This window comes from Cyrtonyx montezumae, unplaced genomic scaffold (genome assembly GCF_038088225.1).
Source record: "Cyrtonyx montezumae isolate F1298 unplaced genomic scaffold, pur_monq_1.0 scaffold_19, whole genome shotgun sequence".
Classification (NCBI taxonomy): Eukaryota; Metazoa; Chordata; class Aves; order Galliformes; family Odontophoridae; genus Cyrtonyx; species Cyrtonyx montezumae.
In genome coordinates this window covers 6202266-6226037 of record NW_027071925.1, presented here as the reverse complement: position 1 = coordinate 6226037, position 23772 = coordinate 6202266, and the positions used below count along the sequence as shown (strand labels likewise).

General features: G+C 47.5%; 1 protein-coding gene across 1 annotated transcript; it reads right to left on the bottom strand.

Annotated features, from left to right (window-relative positions):
• Positions 1-2840: 2840 nt before the first annotated feature.
• On the bottom strand, positions 2841-23772 carry ABCA5 (ATP binding cassette subfamily A member 5). The gene is made up of 38 exons (XM_065735398.1): positions 23661-23772; positions 22630-22834; positions 21803-21964; positions 21479-21576; positions 20476-20705; positions 19371-19512; positions 18990-19178; positions 18534-18681; positions 18069-18237; positions 16644-16702; positions 16123-16233; positions 15771-15946; positions 15431-15550; positions 15042-15180; positions 14677-14767; positions 14364-14503; positions 12638-12757; positions 11983-12184; positions 11584-11753; positions 11076-11209; positions 9903-10040; positions 9564-9677; positions 9148-9318; positions 8333-8446; positions 8057-8194; positions 7857-7931; positions 7150-7241; positions 6704-6824; positions 6502-6619; positions 6281-6372; positions 5950-6125; positions 5402-5477; positions 5226-5320; positions 4836-4955; positions 4554-4703; positions 4028-4107; positions 3782-3837; positions 2841-3288 (listed from the first exon to the last, which is right to left on the bottom strand). The coding sequence occupies exons 1-38, from the start codon at positions 23763-23765 to the stop codon at positions 3181-3183; spliced, it is 4944 nt and encodes a 1647-aa protein (XP_065591470.1). The 5' UTR covers positions 23766-23772; the 3' UTR covers positions 2841-3180.

The following is a 23772-nucleotide window of genomic DNA, read 5'->3' as shown; positions in this document are numbered from 1 at the left end:
CTCCTGCATCCCATCAGGCAGCAAACTGCAGCCGGGGAAGGGCTGTGGGACAGCACAGACACACAGCTCATTCTCAGTACAAAATAACACAATGATGCACCTGAGAGATCCCTTATAGGGGATTGCTATAGGGCTGTTGTGGTATCCGGTGCACTGCAGAGCCCTGGCATTCCTGCAGGTACAGCAAATTCATTTTAATATCAAAAGGACTTCCTGCAAACTCACCTTTGAGTTCCCCATCCTGCACACTGCTGCTGCTGGGCTCTGGCTCACGGCAGCTGCACACGAGCACCTCTAATGCTGCCTGCAAGTTGTCCCCCAGGAGCAGCTGGGTGAGGTTTAGTGGAGCTGGGCTGGTGTCAGTGCTGTGGCACAGAGATGGGGTGGGTGCTGCAAGCGGGTGGCTCGAAGCAATTCATAACAGGGAAAAAGGGGAACTGAAAGCTCCAAGGAACTCAGACCGTTGAGACATTCAAGGTGCTGAATCAGGGGCATTCTGAACAGCTCTTAAGAAAACAGTACATGGAAATGAACTTGTTTTGCAACTTAAGAAAAAAGAAATAAAAATGGCACGCTGCCCTCAAGACACCACTAAACTCAAACCAGTGTGAAAACTGAGAACCAGGGCCAAATTTGAATTAACACATTTGGGGTTATTTGCCACACGCACGATCCCCTTTCATTCCATCATGTCCTTAGCTGATCCCAGGGCTGGAGGGGGGTGACCTTCATCACCTCCTCCTCCCACCCCAAGAGCCACCCACAGAGTCTGCCTCAGGCACAGATCCAAGCAGAGCAGTGAGGTACTGCTCCCGGAGGAGTGAATTTTCCATGGATGCACTGTTCTGCATGCTGCTAATGCAGCTGCTGTGGGCTCACTCCCAGCACAGCCCCAGGTGGGGCTGCATGGGTCAGGCTGTGGAATCAGACCAATGCAGGCACTTAATCCAATCCATCTTTATTTTGGTAACACTTTCTGCCGGAAAAGGGAAACTCTCAGCTTTACAAACAGAATCATAATGGTTAAACAGAGAAAAAAGTATGAAATAAACTGCAAATGATTCAAATGCCTGAATCCAACATCAGGAGCATTACAAATGTGTCACGTGCAGAGCTGTTGCCTTCTGTTTTCTGCTGCCAGAATGCTGAATATTGGCCACGTTACAGATTTCACTCACTGGACAGATATTTTTTAATAAGGACTTTTTTTTGGTATGCATTAAATTCCTCCATATAAAAATACATTATTATAACAACAAAGTAAAGGCATCTCCAAAGTTTTTGGAGCTAATTATCATCACAACAACCCTGAAAAGGACATAAGAAACATAAGGAGAACCAAGCTGAGGAAACCTAGAGGCTAACAAAGTTTGTGTAAGGTATACTTCAGAGGTCAGACAACAAGAAACTATTTGAAATAAGGTGATGTTGACCAGACAGAAGTATTATTGTATAGAACTATTTTACAGTCTATTAACTCTACGTGGAAGGGAATAAAAGGAATAACTTCATCAAGGCTAACTGCTCACAATTGCACCTTTGTTATACGGAATGAGTGTGTGCTAGGCTGCAGGACAGATGCGGAGGACACTTGGCAAACACCACGTACAAAAAGATGGTGGAAATGTGGCTTTGGGAACTCTTATCTTGGATATACGTGGACAGCAAAGGGCAGAGAGAGACAAATGTGAACCTACCTGCACTGCAGCTGCAGGAACACCTTCAGGGACCCAACCACAGGGCAAACTCTACAGTCTTATATGCAGTCTGTGGGTATGAAGGAGGAAGCAACAGTTGTGCACAGAGTTCACAACTCCCCACGTTGGTGAGAAACATTTCCATGGGGATAAAAACAGATCTGGGCTCTCAGTGTGACAATAAACCACTGTGACAGACTTCATACAACAGCTGGGATGCAATGATCTGCCTTAATCCCTACGTTTCCAAATATTCTCAAGATGAACAAAAGGTGTTTCCTAACTTTAAAGTGAAGATATGTAAGTGATGAGAGTTATGGAGACTACGCTTTGATAAAAACGTATCACTATATTTGCTCACTGCAGAACACAATCAACTGCTGATCTTCAATTTCACTTACAAAACTAAAAAAGTGATGATATCTTTGTGTAGAAAATAATACATTTTAAACATACATCTGTTGCATCTTAGAATAAAGGATGATGCATTTCTCTTGGTAGTGCTTTGATGCAAAATAAAGGCACTATTCTTGCTTGTGAAGTTGTGAGTTGGGATCTTTGGGGTTTATAAGGGTGACTGTGAAGCTGCTGCACCAGGAGGAAGTACAGCACACTGAGCACACTCTGCACTGAGACCACAACAAAGACAGATGAGGGAACAGTGCTGCATGTGCTTACTCACTGCTAAGAAGGAACAAATCTCCAGGAACAGCGGGCAGGGTACGTCATCACACCCAACAAAGGAATTAGACCATTTTGAACAAAGATGAGAAATACATTTCTGCAAATCCCGTAACTACACAGCTATGCCTTTGAACTTTTACCAAGCTGGGGGGAAAAAAAGCATCCACTTCTGCATACTTATTGAACCCTACAGCACATGCATTACATACACCAGTGCTGCCAAATCCAGCAGCACACAGCAGTCACACCTGCCAGTTCACAGTAAGAAGGAACACAAGAGTTGATGAGTGCTGCGTCCTATCTGCAAATGAGCAGCTCTGGGTTGGTTGGACAATAAGCTGAGCCCACAATGCACTTCAAGAACCTGTCTGCAGTGAATATGACTACACTGGAATGATTTATTCCCCTTCTTTAGGCATTTGTGCCTTTCAAGCAGGGGTGGGGATGGATCAGCAGCAGGAGCCTCAGGGTGCAGCAGGGAAGGATGCTCTGGGGATGGTGCTGCCCTGATGCAGGGTTGCACAAGGCCATCCCCACCTGCCATGCCAAACCACCAGCCCCAGAGGACCAGCAGCTGTCCCAGCAGCATCTCCTCCCTCCGTGCAAACCAGGAACCAACCAGCAGAGCAGGAATTTCCCAGGAACCAGGATACAGCGGGATCCTCATCGCCTGCTCTGCAGTGGCAGCACCCCTCGGGTTGCAATGCTCAGCATTCCCAAATACCATTCTCCTCCTGCTCCATCCCAGCACCGAAGTTCCCACGCAGCTCCTGCAGTGTGCTGGTGCTGGAATCACTGCTCAGAACACCACCCGGTCCTCCTGCGTCCGGTCCCACCACAGCGTGCTGTTCAGTGTGCCAAAGCTGCCCTCCTCCTCCTCCTGCTCCTTGGCCAGCTCCACAAAGACCTTGCGTTACAACCCATGGAATTATAGAATCAGTAAGGCTGGAAAAGACATCCAAGATCCCCAGGCTCAACCTCAGCCCACTGCGTCCCACTGAACACATCCCTCAGTGCCACATCCCCATGGTTCAGGAACACCTCCAGGGATGGGGAACTCCTCCACTCCCTGGGCAGTTGTGCCAGTGCATCACTGCTCTTTCAGAGAAGAAATTGTTGCTAATATCTAACCTGAACCTCCCCTGGTGGAACTTAAGGCCATTACATCCCATCCTATCACAGAATCATCAAGGTTGGAAAAGACCTCTTAGATCACCATGTCCAACTGTCAACCCACACAACTCCGTGATTCTGCACCTGAACAAACTCAGCCACAGGACAATTCATAGGAATACAGAACATACTCTACGCATTAAAGGGGGCAATTTTAATTAATGGCACTTTTTTTCCACTCCCAGAGAAACCAACCAGAAAACCTGGTGTGGCCACATCCAACATACCTGCTCCAGTGTTGCCTGAGAAAAGCTGTACTCCTCGATGTTGAAGGCGTATTTCACTGTTAAGAGTGTGTGAGAAAACACATTTAGGAACAATCTGCTACCTGAGGAAATCAGATCTAAAGTGTCTAAGCAGGGAAAAAATAAATTAAATGGATTTTAAACGGAAACGTGAAAGTGCCTCTTCACAGAGAGAAGGCACATGCAACAGAAAGATTTCCAGGCAGGATGTGGTGAGTGCTCAGTTACCTTCTTCCAGCTTGGAAAAACAATGTGAAAGGGACTGTACATCTTCTCTGGGGATTTTATATGCCAAGATAGAAGCAAAGCTGAAAGAAAGAAAGCAAAATCAGCTTCAGGTGAAACAAAGCAAAAGTACAACTGTTCAAAGGAATGGATTTAAATTCATTTTCTAAAGACTACTCCACACCTTTCGTTGGCCCATCACCACAAGGGACCACAGGGATGTCCCATCCTCCCACCACGAATTTCCAGCAAAGGGTGGGGACTCAGTGACTCAGAATGTACCGTTTCCAGAGAAGGAAGCTGTCAGGTTATGCAGAAACGTGGCTGTACATTGCTGTGCCAGCCCCCGCCAGCAGTGCAGCACTGCAGCTCTGCTGACTTGCAAAACACTTGCTTCGTTTCTAAAGCTGTGTGTGGGCATTTTTTGCAAGCATTTCTACCACAGCACTCCTTACTCAACACAATGGAGCTGTTGTGAAACCGGAGGCTCGCATTAATGTGAGCATTTTGCCTATCTGTTCAGCATTACCTTTCCTGACGGTTTGCGTTCGGGAAGATGTGCAGGATCTGCCTCTGCAGGTACTCCACCTGCTGTACATCTGCTGTGTCCTTCAATTTCATTTCCAAGAAGTACCCTCTGCCAAATTTACTCTTCAGGTGTTGAACAGTGCCTATACACCTGTCAATTGGAGAGACACATCATGCCATGCTCAAGTTGAGTTGGAAAAAAATAAAATAGAATGCTGTCTGCCTGCCATGTCCCAAGGGATGCATCCTTCAGCCCCCAGCAGCCCACCCTGTGGAGCAGTACCTGAGCTGCCCGGCCACCAAGATGGCCACACGGTCACACACTGCATCTGCCTCCTCCATGTAGTGCGTGGTCAGGATGGCAGCCCTCTCCTTGTTTTTGAAGGCTGCTCGGATCGCCCGCCTGCAAAACAGCAAAGGGTAAAGCAGGACGTGACACGGAGGAGCAGCAAAACCATCTTCAGAGCTACACACGAGATGTCGGGAAGATGCTACAGGGGAATCAGCAAACAGAGCTGCTGGAAAAGAGAAACGGACTCCGACTGCTTCCTGCTGGTTTCTGCAGCTCTTCAGCTGTCGTGGATGAAGGCACCTGAACATGAGCACCCAGACTCACTGTCCCAACACATGCTGGTGCTGGAATGCAGGCTGCTCTCTCCCACTGGGCACTCACCACATGCGCTGCTTGGCCTTGGGGTCCATGCCAGTGGAGGGCTCATCCAGCAGCGTGACACGGGGGCTGCCCAGCATGCTCAGGGCAAAGCAGAGCTGAGGGGGTGAAAAGGAAGGGGTGAGAACATGGTATCCTCTGCCAGCAGCCCCACAGCAGCCCTGGGAGCTCTCCCATACCTTACGCTTCAGCCCCACGCCCAACTTCTTCGTCGTCTTCTGCAGGTGGTCCTTAAAATCCAGGGCACTTGAGATGCTGCGGAAGGAGAAGTGGAGATGAGAATCCCAGGTAAACACAGCATACGATGGGTCAGATTTTCTCCCATCACACCACACCTCCACGCATCCATGTAAAGAACTCAAATACACATATCGGAACACAAAAAAAAAAGTGAAGTAATGAACAACAGGGAGCTGGGCACTTCCATGTCCGTGGGGAACCTGATGTGAGAGGCACTGAGCCCGGGGCTTGCTGTCCTGCAGCCCCTGCCAAAGATGCCCCTAGGACTTCACAATTAAAAAAAAAAAAAAAAGCAAGCAAACAAACACCACTTGAATTTTGCATGGCTGAATCTTCATCTCCTAAGCCACAAACTAATGCTTGCTGAATTGGCTAAAGTGATCTCATCATAAACTTGAGTGAAAAAAAAATAAAATGCTTTAGGGAAGGTGGGAAAAAGCCCATCCACCAGTTATAACCTCCAGTGTGTCTATCATAAACCACTCACCATTTTATCGCTTGCTTAATGTCAGCCTGACTCATTCCTTTGATAGCACCATAAATTTCAAAGTGTTCCTGCAGGGTGATATCTGGCCAGAGCGGGTTGGTTTGAGGACAGTACCCCACAAATTGAATGGAGTCATCTTCACTGTTCCCTCCAGGAGAGTAACCTCCCATCAGGACCTGCACAAGAAATGCAGAAGTTGATAACGTTGTAAGCTTTATAACTGTAGGTTTTTTTTGTTCATGTGTTACAGAAGACACTCAGCAAGACCAGTATTAATAAAATAAATGGAACACGGATTCATTTTCTGTTAATGTCTGCAGGAAGGATCTACCTGCCCACTGGTTGGCTCAACCTCTCCAACAAGCATGTTAATCAATGTGCTTTTCCCAGCTCCGTTGGGACCCAACAACCCCAGGATTTCTCCTAAAGATGGAACAACACATAAAACATTGCCTGTGAGGTCAGATCAACTAAAACGAACATGCAAACAAACAGAAGCACCGAAAAATAAATAAATAAACCCACCCAAAACCTCAACAGTTCAACCCAAACCTTTTCTGACGCAGAGAGAGATGTGTTTCGTTGCCACTTTCTTTATTCTCCTCCCCAGAAGGAACTCCCTCCTCTCGTCGTACTCTTTGTGCAGGCTGCTGACCAGGATTGCTGGCACCTGAGGATGGACAGGAGACACCACTGGGTCTGAAGAATGGTGCCTTTGGTATTTGGGCTGTCCCTTGGCAGGGCACAGCATTACCTCCTCGCTGCTGGGGTTGCTCAGTGCTTCCTTGACCCGCAGCCTCTCCGCCCGCACATCCTCATCCTCATCATGTGGTGCATCTGGCAGCTTCCAGGACTTTGCTTTTCTAGAGCATTTCCTAAGGTCACAAAGACATTGAGATGCCAACGTTCAAGTGAAAAATTCTGCACCCAAAAGCTCCTTAATTGTATGTAGATCATCTTTAAGACTCCCAATTTTGCACAAAGATAATTTAAAAGGAAAGGAAAACATATATTTCTGCATTTTACTGACTGCTTTCAGACAAACGAAGACAAATTCTTCAGACATTTGGGATGGGATGTAACACAGCTATTTCACCTCCTGCTCTATCTCCTAGAGCTATAACAACAACCAGTGCTGTTCATAACAACTGTTCCTTTGGACTACTCTTTCTTAAAAGTCAGCTCAACAGAGAAACCCACCTGAAGAATGGGTCCTCTCTGATGGTCCTCCCTCCGCTCTTCAACTCGAAGCACCGCAGCAGGAAGAGCCACACGACACACTGTAAATAGGGCTGAAACACATGGCTCCAGCCTGTCAGAGCACTGCCAGTCCTCCAAGGGTGGAAATCCCAATTAGTGACCCAATTAGTGACCCCCCAGCAGTGCGATGAAGGGCAGCCCCTCAATACCACAGTAATACTGATGGTTCTGAGATGACTAAATAAAACCACGGAACCATTAAGGTTGGAAAAGACCTCTGTTATCATTAAGTCCAACTGCTAAGCAAGTCAACAAGTTGAGCAAGTCCAATGGTAGACCCATTAGTCCACATCATTACATCCCTGCTTCCCTGGACAGGAAAGGCTGCTTTGACTTCATGGCAACTGCCTGGTTTCTAGGAGGATCTGCTTGTTTTCTTGCCTGCTCTGGAGCTCCATCAGTATGGACTCCCATAATAACCAAGATTAATAACAGCATTTTTAATAACAATACTGAAGCAGGATATGTTGAGCTGGTAGGCATGGCATGTTTCACTGATGCCGTTCCAGCTGCAACAGGTCACAAAGCAGCAGGCTCCAGTGATGCTCAGCATTAGATTTTTATTAGCACAGGCACCCAAAAAGAAGGGGTCTCTCAGTGGGAGTCTGCAAATCTCTATGGGAAATACTGCAAATAACCACACTTACAGCAATAACTGCTACCAGGAGCCTATCCCACGGGTCATAGTATTCTCCCCTCTTCTGTTTGCCTGTCCATGAGACCTGATAATGAAAAAAAAAAAAAAGCACTATGCTTGAGTAAAAAATTACCCACCTCTCACACTGCACTCTGCTCTCAGATCAGGCATTCTGAAGTGCTCCGAGAGCATTTCCTCTGTGCCCCTTACCTTAATGAAACAGATGAGGCAGCCAATGAGGGGATAGATGGGAACAAAGGTGCAGAACACACAATGCAGAGCGGTGGTCACTGTGTCAAAGTCCAGGAAAAAGGCCACTTCGGTGACAACCATACACAGCAAAGCTGTCTGTACAAAAAGAAAAAAAAAGGGGGGAGGAGGGGAGGAGGGGGAAGGCATTTTCATTCAATTCCAAGTCTCCAAGAATAAGCTGCCTCATTTATTTATTTATTTTTATTCCCACTTCATCAAAGCTGAGCTACTCACCACTGAGTATATAAATGACCAAAACTCTTTCGTGTTTTGGACTTTTTTGAATGTGAAGGAGACCACGTAGGTGAACAGCACGACTGACGGGACATAGCCAAGCAGGCAGAAAAGCTGCAGAGACAAAAGAGATGCCTCAGGGTACGTACAGCAAGGATCCAGGCTTGAGTTTTTGCATGAGCATCAGGTGAGATTACTCTGGGGTGGTACAGAGCATTTCAACTTCAGCAGTTCTGCATAAATTAAGACCATGGATGGATGCACCAGAACCAAACACCCCAGAGCACAACGTTCCCATCCCAAACCCAATTTAGTGAAGAGAAACAGATTCTAGGAAAGAAAGTGGAAAAACTCAATTCCTCTCCATTACAGCTGAGATCAGACAAACCTGCTCTGAATGCAAATGTCTCGAAGACTTGGAGCTCACTCCACTTAATCACACGCTGAAATTCATTGCAGAGCTGCTCTGTGCTCAAAGTCACTGCAACCTTGTTGTCAGCTGCATGCTGCTGTCAACAATGCAATGATCAGAGGAAGCAAAGAGTGGTGCTGCATTTCCTTGGGAGGCCCTGTATTTTAAAGCTTTGTTTTGTTCTGGGTCTCAGTGAAACCCCCTATCCTTAAAATACGCCAAAAATAATTTATTTTTCCAGAGATAGAAGCAGTTTTGGAGCAGGTATGCTGATCCCTCTGCACCAGGAGCCTGATCATGAATTTTCAGTGCATACTGGAAAACAGCTCTGCTGAACCTCTCAATAAATGCTTTGTGGACACTAAAAGCACACCCACACATGCTCTGCCCCCCCAGCACTCACCACAGCCATGAACTTGCCAGCGTAGAAATAAATGCCGTAGTGGAAGGCGAAGAGGCTGCCCAGCATCAGAACAAGGATGAAGAAGAACAGTGGGAGGTCCACGAGGGCCTGGCCAGCCCAGTATGCTGATGGGTAGAGCCCTGCTATTTGCAGCTGTGTGTATGCCCTGAGCTGTGGCAAGGAAAAGAAAACCCACACCGCTCACCTCTGGTGCACGAGCAGGATTCCCAGTGCACTGTCCATTTATCATTCCTTCCCACAGAGAGCCAAAGGGCCTTTTGGAATCTGCTCTACCCAATGCCACCAGCACCGGAGCTGTGCTGCTCCTCATGCCCTTGCAAGGCACTATCTAAAACACTTCCAAAGATTTTCCCAAAGAAACCCCACAGATCACAAGATCTTCACAAGGAGTTCACCTTTCGGTTCTCTGCGTTCTCCATGGCGAAGTAGGGAGGCATACCGGTCACAATGATTCCCAACAGCACAGCTTCAAAATAGATCTCCAGTTTGAAAACGGTGTCTGGAAGGTCCTGAAACACAAGAGGGAATTTCTTCAGTAGATGATTTCACTAGAATGATTTGAGCCAAAAAACCACAAAAAGACAAACCCAAACAATCCCAAAAAGCGTATACATGTATGACTGGAACGTGACTGCAAGCGCTGAAGCGTACAGTCTGCATTATCCTAAGCCTGCTTTAGGACCAGCCCTGTTGCAGCTGGTGCACACCTGGATGAAGGCTTAGGGCTTGCTCACCTGAACAAAGGGATGGCTCCAGAGCTGGATGCTCTCGGTGACGTTCAGAGCATGCAGAAGCAGGTTGCTGACAATGTTCATCAAAACCGGCACGGAGTGCACCATGGTGCTGTTGAAGATGATTGTAAAAACGTAGCTCTGGGAAGAGAAGTATTTGTTATAGTCATTATTCTGAACGCAGGGTAACACCCTGAGAGGGCTCTCCCATGGGGTTAATTAAACCTGAACAATGATAAAAGTCTCTGCGTGACAGAGGATGCTCTGCAGGAAGCTGAGTGCTGCTCAGGGTGGTTAGAGCACAAATTACTTCAGTAAAACAGTCATGCTCACTGAGAACAAATTATTTGGAATAAATTCCCCAAACATTTTATGCAACTGTTACACCGTGACAAACGATGTCCCAGCCAATTAGTCTGAAAAACAAAATACACAAGGACCTGCAGTCATCACTCCTTGCTAACGCATCTGAAAAACAGACAAGGAACAATTTGCGTTCAGCAAAAGCCTGCAGTGACAGCACTATTAACAGTTGCAAGGAGTTAAATAGGGAACGTGAGACAGAGCTGGCACACTGCAAAGCTTTTCCTTTGCTGGAGATGAAGTACAACCCCATCGTTAAAATTGTCCTCAGCTCCTTCAGTGACCGTACTGAGATGAACAGGCACAGCCCAAGATGCTCATTTTTCTTTACACAGGAGAGTGCCATGGAATTATAACTCTGTCAGATGGTGTAATTCAGCCAGTGCAAGTGAAAAATAAACTCATATGCCAGGTCTCTCATGAAGCAAAATATTTCTCTTGGCTTTCAGTGTGCTTGTGAGGGAAGAGGGCAAATAGAAGTTTTATTAATCTGCCATAATCATTATTACGAAAGAGCATTTATTTTGATTGCATTTCCATTCTGTTAACACAAGTCCTTTCTGCAGTCCTCTTGCATAAGTGATATTATATGACATTATTTGATTACATAATCCAACACTTGAGACTTTATTCTGTTAAATGTGACCTCCTTGCTGACAGCAACCCACAGCTCCACCACACGGAGAGCACCTCGGATACTCAAAGAGCAGAGATGAAATTTCAACCCCACCGCATCCACCCCATCAGGTACAGAGCCAGGAAGTCAGCCCTGGGCAGAGGGAGCCCTCCTGTCCCACCCCCTGTCCTTCTCACCTGTCGGGACTCGAGGTCGTACACATTCAATCCCGCACTGTGAGGTGCGGCTGAAATGTAATCGCTGCTGTTGAACATCTCCACTGGCACGTCCATGCTGCCAAGAGAGCGGACAACGTCGTCGATATCCGTGTCTGTGAGAGATGGGAAAACATCGACAGCCTGCAGCTTTTCACACAGAACGAGTGCTGTATTTTCATGTCAACAGTCACACACCTTTTTTCCCCTCACTGCTCCAACCCCGCAATGAGCGACAACCCTTTCATTACATGTGAGGACCAAGAGGTCCCACTGTCACCCCTGCTCCCCCTGACACAATGAGCACAGCACTACCAGGGGGGAGAGGAGGATCTCCAAAGCCAACCCTATACCACACACGATTCTCTCTCTACCACGTCTGGCCACGGAAACTCCTCATTTGAATTTATTTTAAGGAAAAACATCCTGAACTTGATATTTGCCCCCACCACCTTCCTCCCCATCCTGCACTCTTCCCCTGCCCTCCCACCTGTGGAGTTCTGCAGCAGCAGCCGGCTCCTGTACTTGTGGTGCTCCTCCCCGGGCCGCAGCAGGTACAGCTCTGGGGAGAGCCTGAGGGGAGCGAGCGAATGTTTGATGTAATGGTGTGTGAGGAAAAACAGAATTTGAACGACGAGAAAAATCAGAAATAGCAACAACCTGAAAGAAAGAGAAGGCACGGTCTCATTAAAGCTCAGCAAACGCGGGCCCAGGTTACGTGTGTGTTAATTAAAGCAACACTGCCCCAACGTGCAGATATTCATCAGTTACAGACAGCCTCACATTTTGCACAGTCCTATCTGAACTTGAACAAAAGTGCATCCTGCCATTTCTCATTCAAACAGCTTCTGGGGATTCTGTATCCAGACCAGCAGGCCTCGATACTCACATCACTCTCACACATTTGTTCTCCCGCTTGAGGCTGAGGAAGTGAAGCTTGGCTATGGTGGAAACCTGCTTCTTCCACAGGGCTGTGTTGCTCTGTGGGGATGACTTGGCCTCCGGCAGCATCAGTAGGCTCTGCTCCATGTCATCCTGAGAGCTCCCATCTGCCTCCTCCTGCGTCTGCTGGGAGCTGAACACACTGTAATCTATGACAGAGGAGGGGGACAGGGTACCAGGAGGATGGACAGAGCTGCATGGATTGAGGTCATAGGGCTGGAGGAAGCTCAGAGGCTGCTGACTCTTTTGCCATCACTACTGAGAAACCATGTGCTCCCACCCCAGGCTCAGGGTAGCCCAAAAATACCACACACCTCAAAGCTCTGAACCCCAATGACAACAATACACCCCAAAGCTCTGAACTGCATACACATCAGACACTGAAAGCAGTCGATGCATATTTCTGTCCGAGGGAGAACAAAATGAGCAGCCTACAAACACTCAGACGATGCAGACTTGCCCTGATTTTGTTCCATCAGCCTAGGTGTGCACCTGCATCATTCAGCACACCCAGCTCCTCCCACGGGACACGGACACAGCTCCACTAATTCAGAGTACACTGAATACAAAGGAAATAGGGAAAGCATCATGGGCAGTCACACCTGCTTGGTCAATCTCTGCCTCAACTTCCAGCTTCAGGTAGACATCCTCCAGCGTTGTCATGGAAACACCGTAAGAAATCACTCCCAGATGGGAATGGGTGTCAAGATCGGAGAACAAGCCTGGGGGAAGGAGGGAACACACTGCTTGCTGCAGGGCACAACAGACTCGTGCTCCCATCAGATTCTCCAGCAAGCCAGGACAACCCACATCCTTAAAGCATTTTGTGTCAATGTGGCTGCTTCACCTCAAAGGCAATGGTCATGGCATGAGAACCACAGTGGGACACTCATTTTGGCATAACCTATGAGGTCAGGTAAGGAAGATGCAGTGTGGGGTTTAAGGGAAGCACATCAGCATCACAAAGCTCAGCGTTGGCTTGGGCTGGAAGGGATCACCCAGAGGTTCTGGATCCCTCTCCTGGGAACAGCGCTGCAAGACAGCTCATCCTACCCAGGAAGGGAGAGAAGTTACAAACAGAACCACCAGGTAACTGCACTGTCAGAGAAACAAACAAAAAAGATAAAGATCACTCAGGTGTGTGAAGCCAGCCTAAATGGGCAGGAGATCCTGGATGATAGGTATAGCTTGGAGATCAAAAATGCATTCAGAGAGAGCATGCTTATTCATTCCTCAGGTAGAAACCATTATCTGGCTCTTGACAGAGCTATGAAATGAAGCACTTAACAAAACAAGAACTTTTGGAGCCAACACAGGAGATGGGAAGAGCTCCTGGGCACCCGTCAGTGCTCAGCAGGCCTCCCCAGCTGTACAGCCTGACTTCAGCCACTCAGGAGGAATTAGTTCAGTCGTGCATAAAGGTGCCTGTTTCTCAAAAAGCACACACAGTGACTGCTAAAGGTAGAGGGAATCAATTATTAACTAGTTAAGTGCGACAGGAAAAGAACATTTATGAAATACGAGCTGCGTTCAACGTCAGTATTGATCCCCCCTTGGCATTTCATATTGTGAGAAGGACATAAGGTTTCTTCCATCTCCTGCAGGAAGACTGACAAGGAGCACGTTGTGCAATTAAAATCAGATAATTGCTGCCATCTAGTGAAACCAAAGCATTTGTTTTCTGCTCTCTCCTTCACCAGCTAATGTCAGCATGAGGACAGGATGCTCCTTGCAGCTCACAACAAGGGGATCGTTGTGGGACTTTCTGGCTTCACTGCAATGTCCTGCAGCAACAGAATGCTTCTGCTGGACATAGAGTTCTGAGACAATAGGGTCTCATGTTTCAGCTCTCCAGCATTTGCTCTTTTTGCCTCCTTAACATACCGCAGCCCCTCGAAGAATGCAAGAGGGCCCTCATGCACTGAGAAATACATAGGAACTAAAGCAATTCAGTATTGAGCTTATAAATGAGATGGAGATCAACTTTGTATGCAGGCAGATAGTACAAGGGGGAATGGTTTCACACTAAAAGAGGGGAGATTTAGGTTAGATGTGAGAGCTGTGGGTGTCCCATCCCTGGAGGTGCCCATGGCCACAGATGGGGCCCTGGGTAGCCTGAGATGTTGGGAGGCATCGCTACCCCAAGGAGGGGGTGGAACTGGATGGGTTTTTAAGGTCCCTTCCAACCCATTCATTTTGTGCTTCCTCAAAAAACCTCACTGCCTGACCTTCAGCCAAAAAAAAAACAAATGCAGAAGTGGCAATTTGCAAGCTACATCCATTCCTGATGGGATTCTTCTTCTACAGCCACCCCACCCCACCCATTACCTGCAAACTTGTCCATGTCCCGGAGTGGCAGTGTGTACACGAGCTGCTGGGCATTCTCCTGGATCAGGTTGGCTGCAGGGATGTGCTGCCTGATCAGTGAGGTCGTGGCTTCTGTGTTGCAGTAGGCATCGATATGCATGCTACAGAAATGCACAAGAAAAAGGCTTTTAAAAGATAGCTTTTCTCCTGATGCATAGCAGCCTGCAGAACACCAAGCGTTCAGAATGAAGATGATAAAAGGATGTTTTTTGGGGTGGGGATCTCTTATTGATAGGTGATGCTGTGCAGCAAATAGCACACACAAAAGAAGTACCTCAAGCGGTAGCCAATTCCCCATTTGCTTTTTAGAAAGAGAGAAGATCCAAGGCATTTCAACATCCCTTGAGAAATCACAGCTTTACGATCTGGAAATCAGTAACAAATAATGATAATAATCATCACAGAATCATTAAGGTTGGAAAAGACCACGAAGATCACCAAGTCCAACCCCAGCCCATCGCCACCACACCCCATAACCATGTCTCACAGTGCCACATCTCCCTTTTTTCTTGAAAACCTCCAGGGATGGAGATTCCACCTCTTCCCTGCGCAAATCATCAACAGTAATAATAAATGAAGAAGAATGAAGAAGGCCACGTGAACCAGAAGACCTTCAAGTGGCCCCAAAACCCAACTCACCAGCAAGGATGTCTGCCTCGTCCATGAAGTGAGTGCTGAAGACCGTCACACGATTCGCTTTTCGGTTCTTCAGGAGGTTCCAGACGATGTGTCGTGAGCACGGATCCATGCCCGCCGTCGGCTCATCCAGCAGCAAAACCTTTGTGTGAGATCAGAAGCGTTTGCAAAGCCACAAGCACATGTGAGGTGCTGGGCTCAGAAAGTCCTGCCCAGTGACAGATACAAGCTCTTCGGTCTGAAGCTGCTAGTTAGCTGCCCAAAGCACGCTGAGAGACATCACAGCACTTCCTAGCTCTGTGTTTCATAAAGAGACCAAACCCATAGCTTCTGCCCCCACCGAATGGTTTGATATCTTCATGCATGAAGGCTGAACTGCTGGAAACCCTCACCTTTGGGTTCCCAAGAACAGCAATGCCAACCGACAGCCGCCGCTTCTGACCCCCGCTGAGCTTCTTGGCTTGGTTATCTCGGATGGGCTGCATATCCAAATCCAGCAACACCTTCTGCACCTTCACGCACAGGAAGTACATTTATTGATTAAAAAGCAAGCAATAGGCTTTTTAAAACCTGCTTACAACGTTTAACATGCCAATTAATGCTAGGATATAAATGCTTTAAGCGTGCTTTGAGTTACCAGGAAAAAATGAATGTCTCATCATTGGACTAGATGGCCCTGAGTGCTCTCTTCCAACCTCAGAACTCTGAGGTACTGGGGTCCAAGCAACTTACCTCCTGTATCAAGTCATTCTGAGGTATTCCTTTAATGGCAGCAAACAGGGAGAGGTTCTCCTCCACTGTCAATATATCAAAGTGGATGTCGGACTGCGGGCACACACCCGCAATGCGCCGCACTTCGAGCATCTCGTCGATTTCGGAGACTCTGTGCCCATAGACAGAGACAAACCCTACAAAAAGCCCACAGCAGTTCATGCTAAGATGTTATTTTGTTGGTTTTTTTTTTTTTTCAGCCAGGCAGAATGCAGGCACAGGGAGTCAAAATGGGGCAAAGAGAGGACTCTGAGACATTGTTCACAGAAATAATTGGGGGTGAATGGTTTTAGAAGCAAAGCTCCCGGCTCACCATCTGTTGGGGGACACAGCCCACAGAGGATGTTCATCAGTGTCGTCTTCCCAGTGCCGCTATGCCCCAGCAGAGCTGTGATCTGCCCCTCGTAGATGTCAAAGGACAGGTCTGGCCAGGAGGAGGACATGGAGAGCAGAGGTTGGTGACCCGTGGCACCCAGAGCTGGCTCATGCTGGGTGAATTCAAATACTGCCATATGGGGTATGCATTTACGCTCTGCTGGGGGAACCTCCTGGCTTTGTGCCACCAGGAAACAAGGTGAGAGGATGGGGAGATGGGGCAGGGGGTGGCTGTAAGCCTAACAAGGGCAGAGGGGTCACCAGGCTGGCCTTTGTGACCCATGCTAACAACCAAGCAGTGAGAGAAGACACGCACAGCAAATCCGACACTCATGCTCCGAGTCCCACCCCACTGAAAGAAACCAAAAAGCCCAAACTGAAAAACAAAAAGAGCACTCAGCAACACAGCTATTGCTCCTCTGCACCTGGTAAGCAGCTGAACAGCTAAAGGGTTCTTACTTCTGAGAGCCTCCACAGTTTCCCCCTTTTTCCTGAATGTTTTCTGAACACAGCTGATTCTGAAAGAAGACATGGCATTGTATAAGCTGGTTTAAGATCTTTGCATGTCACTGTGAACGATCAACACTGTGTAATTGCCATGCTGAAGTGGCACAAAACATGCTTAAGAGCCACCAAGGCAAAGCAAGGGATGGGACACCTTGTCCCAGAACTTCACCCATCTCCACCTCGCTATCTGAAAGCTCTTCTTGTCACCTTCTTATGCATTTCCTAAGAAGAAAGATCAAATTATTTCCATCTGTATTTCTCTCATATGGTAGAACAGTGCGCCAGAGGCCAGAGAAGGGCACTGCACAGCAGCTTCACAAGCTGACAGCAGGTTCAACAGACACTTGTGGAAAAAAGGTGCAGCAGACTCCAGAGACATGATTTCTGATGTCTCTCTGACAAAATGAGCCAAAAGGAAGCATTTTTCTTGCCAGGAAAGGTGAAAACATTCCTTCCTGCCCCACTGCTTTTCAGACTGAGAAACAAACAACAAAATATCAACAAAACCCATCAGTTTGCCTGGAAGCAAGATGTGAGAAATGGCCACCTTGCCAATGAGGTTGGGGAGGAAATGATGTACAGAATGAGGTGAGAAACAGTGTGAAAGACAACAAAGTGCAAGATGACAAGACAATGGGAAAATGATGGAGTGCTGGCAGAGGGATGCAATGGAAGCAGTCCAATGAGGATGAGAAAGGTAAAAAAAAATGACCACAGAGCCCTTATGGGAATGTTTTGAATAGAACTAGATCTCTCCACCTATGTCAGACACTCAAAGAGGTGTGGACAGCACAGAAGCACTTAATTTGAGATAGAGCAGCCAGCCAAGGTGAGCAAAGACAGAGCCTCTGCTCATGTGAGGCTACGTGGATGGACAATGCAGGAAACAAAGACTTGGAGGAAAGATTCTGCAGATACTACTAAAAACACACAACACTCAGATGCAAGTGAAAGAGTGAAAGATGAGTGCCCGCACCTCTGTTTCCCAGTTTTGTTTTACCCTCCTGCATCCAACATCTGGGTAATGCCACCACAAAGCTCCCCTCTGGCCTAGCAGAGAGCACAAGGGCCCCTGCACAAACCAAAGCATTACCAAAAACAACCCCTCCCAGCAGAGGGCATTTTGGCATTGGCAATGCTCCTCTGGGACAGAAAACGAGTGAGGTCGGGAGCCAAAGGAGCACAGTTCACTAACAAAGCCTCTCCTTAAGCCCTGGGCCAGCTTCCATCTAGCTGATGGTGGGGCCTCACTGAGCACAGAAAGTGGCTGCAATGCACACCATATGCCATTTGAATCAGCAGGTTAGGGAAATGGGAAGAATCGTCACATCTCACATGAAACGTGCAGGGCTCAGGTGATGCGGGCAGGCACTGTACCTGATGGCTTCCTTCCCCTGGAACTCGGATGGCACAGGCTCCACCATCTCGCTGCAGCTCAGGTTGCCACTGACACTGTTCTCATACAGTTCCTCATAATTCTTCCTGTGCTTCGACCAAAACGAGGGCTTCATAAAGAAAAACGATGAGCGGCGCAGCCCGAACTCCCCTGGGTAATAATGAGAGAAAGAAAATTTCTTCACAGTAACTCAGCCTTTGTGCTGTGGCTATAAAAGCTAAGAGCTGCTCTGCTGGAAGTCTGGGAGCCAGCCCACGTCCTGACTGAAGAGAGACTTTGCTGGGCACACGCACACAATCTGCATTTAAGTCATCATTTCCATCACCAAAAATCCCCAAATTCTCCCAGCTTTATGAGAGCACCACCCAGCTCCACCAGCCTTCAGCTGGGTTGGGGCTGCAGCAATTCACATCCTTAGCACAGCCCAACATCCCTCATGCCCATACCTGGGATAACCTGATCGAGGTACACAGCTGCCAGCAGGTAAAACACGCTGTCCAGCACCAGCAGAATGAGGGAGATGAAGAGTGGGTAAGGACCATGATTAAGGTTTGAAAACGTTGCTCCATCTTCATAATCTTCTAAATGCATGACCTGCCAACAAACACAGACAGGTGCTGTACACTTGCATTGCACCAGCATGGCAAAACACACAGCAGAACAAAATTAAAGAGTGACCAGTACAGCCACTAACAAGGAGTAAAGCTGCTTGGTGCTGCATTTCACTTTTACCACTGTTTTCTATTTTGACATTATTTTTTTTATCTTGGTATTAAAATTGCCAGGGGAAGCTATTGAGATAGGCACTTTTCCCCACCATCAGTTCATTAAGAAAAAAACCGTAACAAAATAATTCAATGATGTAAAATGGTCTCCATTGCTCTGAGCTGGAGGATCCCTACCTGAGCGATGCCGATCAGGAAGCTGCACTGGCACAAGGGGCTGAAGAGCCACACGAAGGATTTGGGGAAGTCCTCCAGCAGGACTATGTTCAGCCCCACGAACCCAAATGCCAGCGTGGCCAAGAACTCAACAATACCCACGTGCTTTGACTTCTTAAAGAGAGGTGTCAGCATCAGGGCAAAGAACACCTAAGGAAGGATAATAAATAAAACCAAAGAGAGGTAAATGCCAGGGTACAGAAAATCTAAAATGGAAAGACATTGCTCTGTCCCAAGGAAGTGGCACCTGTGACAGGTTGTTTAGCAGAGAGAATAGGATGGGGTGGGAAGGAAAACACCTGCAGGTGGGACTGCCAAACTCAGCAGGACCAGAATACTTACAGAAGAGATGCCATACAGGAAGAAAAGGAGGAATATCACAAAGGCACTGCTCTGGGGAAAGAGTGAAGAAGCCGTGGCAATGACAGCCATCAAGATGGACATGACGAAGATCAGGCTGGTGTACAGCAGCACCCAGGAAAGCCTGTGGGCAAAAAGAGGAGAAAAGAAGAAAAACTGAATGAACCTCCATCCCAAAATACTCAAAAACACCAAAACTTATATTCCTTCACATTCCAGGCAGCTGCACCACAGAGAGGCTTGTGGCAAAACAAGAGCCCTCGTGAGCATCCCTGGAGCTGCTCTGAGCATCACATCACACCCACTGCACCCCAAAGACGGACAGCAGGGTGACCCATGATCTTTGTCTTTATTTTTGAACTTGCATAATTAATTTCCTCGTTTAACTACCAGAGGATAACTGAGCAGTAGCATTCAATAATTAAAGGAATTCTATTTAAAATTTAACACACTGGTCATTCCAGTAGCTGGGTGGGTAATAAAACCCTTTCCTTCACAAAAGCAGCTCTGACCTCAGCCAATAGCTGCGGTTTGCGGAGGTCAAAAAAAAAAACAACAACAACAAAACACTTCTCTGAGGCTTTCCAGTGGTTTTTCAGACTTACTGGACCAACCCCACTGCACTCTGTGATTCCCTGAAGCAGAAACATAACATGCATTTTTGGAGACCTGTAATGGGCACTGCAGCCACGAAGGATCCAACCTGTCCAGAATGAGGTTTGTGACCAACGACGTGCCATGGACAGAAGGAACTGAATGTCAGAGAGGGCTCTGGGGCAGAAACAGCAAAAACCAGCAGGAAAAACAAAGCCAAGTGCAGCTGGCTGTTAGGGTGCAGCTGGAAGCTGCAGGCAAAGCTCAGCCCTTTCTATTGCTGCAGTTATCAATGCATTTGAATTAGCACATCCTCAGATTTGGGGAAAAAAAAAACAAAACAACCAAAACCAACTGCTTTGCACTACAAGGGACAATTTCCACTCCAGTAAGAAAGCACATTACAATCTCTTGCTCACGCTGCTCCCTGTGTCACACGAAAATTACAGTTAGACTGGTTGAGTTCCTCATCAGGGCCACAGCAAATACGTACCAAAAGGCAGTATCATGAAGTCCCAGTATCTTTAAGAATTCCTTCAACTTCCTCTCCTTTTCTGCCACAATATGAATGGCCAAATAATACCCAAATGGTGAGAAAGCAATGACGAGGTAAATTAAAATGATGGCACGAGGGAAATTGTCGATCTCCATCACAGCTGCCTCTGCCATTGCCACAGCCTTCGTCAGCTCGAGCTGCTCCCACACGGACTGGTTGGTCTTCAGCTGCCAGGGAAGGAAGAGCTGGGCTCACACCATGCCTCACATCCCAGCCCTGCTCCAAGGACAAGGCAGCTCTGTTTCATGCTGATACACACTGGGCTCGTTTGGACACAAGGGGGAATGCCTGTATTATTCAGCTGGACAAGAATGTCTCTGCATCAAATGTGGCAAACGAACCGAGCAGTCTGCCAGCAAAATGGATTCAAGCTAGTTTTTGGTATGGCATTGTTTCAGTTTGGAAGACAATGCAGAAATGCTAAGGAGGTCACAGATCTGCATGGGCAGATAAGATGAGGGGGAATGGTTTAAAACTAAAAGAGGGGAGATTCAGATTTGATGTGGGAAGGAAATTCTCTACTCAGCGGGCAGTGAGGTCCTGGCATTGCTGCTCAGAGCTGTGGGTGCCCAGTCCCTGCAGGTGCCCATGGCAACTTGGATAGCATAAAGGCCTTAAGGTGAGACAGGGGAGGTTCACGTTGGATATTAGGGACAATTTATTCTCTGAAAGAGCCATGATGCACTGACAAAGGCTGCCCAGGGTGTAGGGGATGTGCCACTGAGGGACATGGCTATGGGCAAAGTGGGGGTTGGTTGAAGTTGGACTTGGAGATCTTAGGGGTCTTTTCCAACCCTAATCACTCTATGATGTATGGGTGGTAATCAGCCCATGGCAGAGTTGGAACAGGCTGGGCTTTAAGGACCCTGCCAACCCAGAATATTCTATGGTTCAATGGTCTGAACCACAACGGTGGTACTGCATAATTTTCTGGACTGACCTGTATAATGGCTGCATCAATGCATGCTTGCAGAGCTGCAAATCCTGACGTCCAGTATGTGATGGACTCACAACTCATCCGCAAGCTGGAGCAGCTGGCTGCAGGACAGCAAGGCAGTGTGAAAAGCAAGAAAATGGGCACAGAGCAGCCACAGCCCCAATGTACAGATGAGGCCATGCCTCGTAAGAGGTGAAAGCAACTTGCAAAAATAAATAAATACACACATTTATACACATACACACACAACATCAGGCCAAAAAAGACAAAAGGTTTCATTTTCCAGTTTATCCCCTTATGGAGTATGTAAGAGCATGCAACATTTACCTCTTGACTCTGTATAAACAGAAGCCATAGCCACCATGTCAGGAAACCTCAGCTGGTAGGACATGGCATCCTTGAACACAACGCCCACAAAGTTGGAGGATTTGGAAACACTGGCCTTTTCCAGGTCCTCTTCACTTAAATACTCCTCTGTGATGAGGCCTGCTAGATGGAGAAAATGATCATGTTGATTTACGTACTGGGGTAGTAGGAAGGAAAAGGGTGTGATGCTGCTTATTTTAAAGAAAAGCCACTCTAATCATTAACGATTTATTTGGTTTGGGATATATATAGAGCTGTATTTTTGTCCTAGTAAAGGAAGCATCTTCATGAAGCTGCAGAACTGTGCTTGGTGCTGAGGTGGGTGAATCAAGGGGAAACATAAAGGCAGAAAGCAGATGAGGATACCCATAATGAAAACACAGGTGTCGGGCTGTGCTGCTCACAGAGGAACCTTTGAAGCACTAGGATAGAAAACTCAATCTGAACTGTCTGCAGGGCAGCTGCACCTCCTGAACGTGCACAGGGATGCCACAGGCAGGTGTAGTTTGCTCTGCGGTGGTTCAGAGGCTCTTTGGGCCCTCTGAGGACCATTTCTGTATCTGCAAACAACTCGCTGGCAGCCACAGCTGCATGGGAAGCACGTGCTGGAGGCAGCACCAGAACACAGTCCAACCAAGAGAACACCTCCCTCACACTCTGCTCTTTATCTGAGATGCGACTTTTTTTTCTTTCTCCTTATCATTAGCAACAAGAGCGAGCTCCCTCACTAAATGAGAAGCCACAGCAGAAAACATGCTCAGAAAAGCCAACTGCTCAGCTCAGAGTACCGTCTTCGAAGTTATCGTAAGCCACCTTCCTCATGATCTCCCTGGCCATCCTGGTGGGCGGCGTGTACCCGACAACGAAGTTCACCAGCACGGAGGGGTCCAGCACACCCAGGTTGGAGTTGGGCACCTCGTCGTACCACCGGTGCGGGTGCATCATGCTCATCAGGATGAGCCAGAACAAGAAGAAGAGAGGGAAAAGGACCTCCTGCGTGAAGAAATGAAGGAAAAATGAAAACTTCAAAGAGTAGCTGCAGACGTGAGAGCTTCCGATGGCTTCACAGAATTGTTACAGTAGGAAAATACCTCTACAGTGACCAAGTCCAACCACCAACCCATCCCACCATGCTCACTTATAGAATCACAGAATCATTAAGGTTGGCAAAGACCTCTGAGATGACTGAGTCCAACCACCTGCCCATCCCCCCTCACGCCCAGAGCTCAGACAATGAACTGGGAACTACTTTACTGTAAAGTTCCCGGAACATTCTCGATACAACAATAACTTCAATGCCAAATCCTTCCCTGGCACTGGAGCAGGATTTTAATGGCATGCATTGGTAACTTGAGGAGCCAATTTAAGGTACAAAGGGATAATTCTGCATGCTTCAAATATCTGCAAGCTTATGCTAGCTGGAAAGAAACAAAACAAACCACGAACCACTGAACCATTAGTTGAGCACTGCACTGATCCTGCTCACCTCAAAACTCATCATACACATCACCTATGCATAGAACCAAACACTTACAACAGAAAAACCTTCTGGAGAGGTATAATTCTGCTGCAGTAGCCAGTTGTGATTGCCAGGAAGGGCGCAAATGCTCTGGAAAACTCACTAAGGTTGCCACGTTAATTTGAGAATATTTTCTGGATAACACCATATGCTCTTAAGACAAACTTCCAACCAAAGGACTGTGAAATGCCTTCTGAAAAAAAGCCTTAATCAAACCAAAACTCAGAGCAGACCTTGAGGCTTCACACTGACATGCAGAAGTGCTGCAGGAGCAGCAGCAGCACGGAGCTCTGCTCTCACCTGGACGCTGCTTTTCTTGGTCCTGCATTTCACGAGGCAGTTCTTGAACAGGAGAGCTTTGGTTTGCCTCCACACTCCCGCTTCTCTCGGAGCATTTGGTGCCATTTTTCAA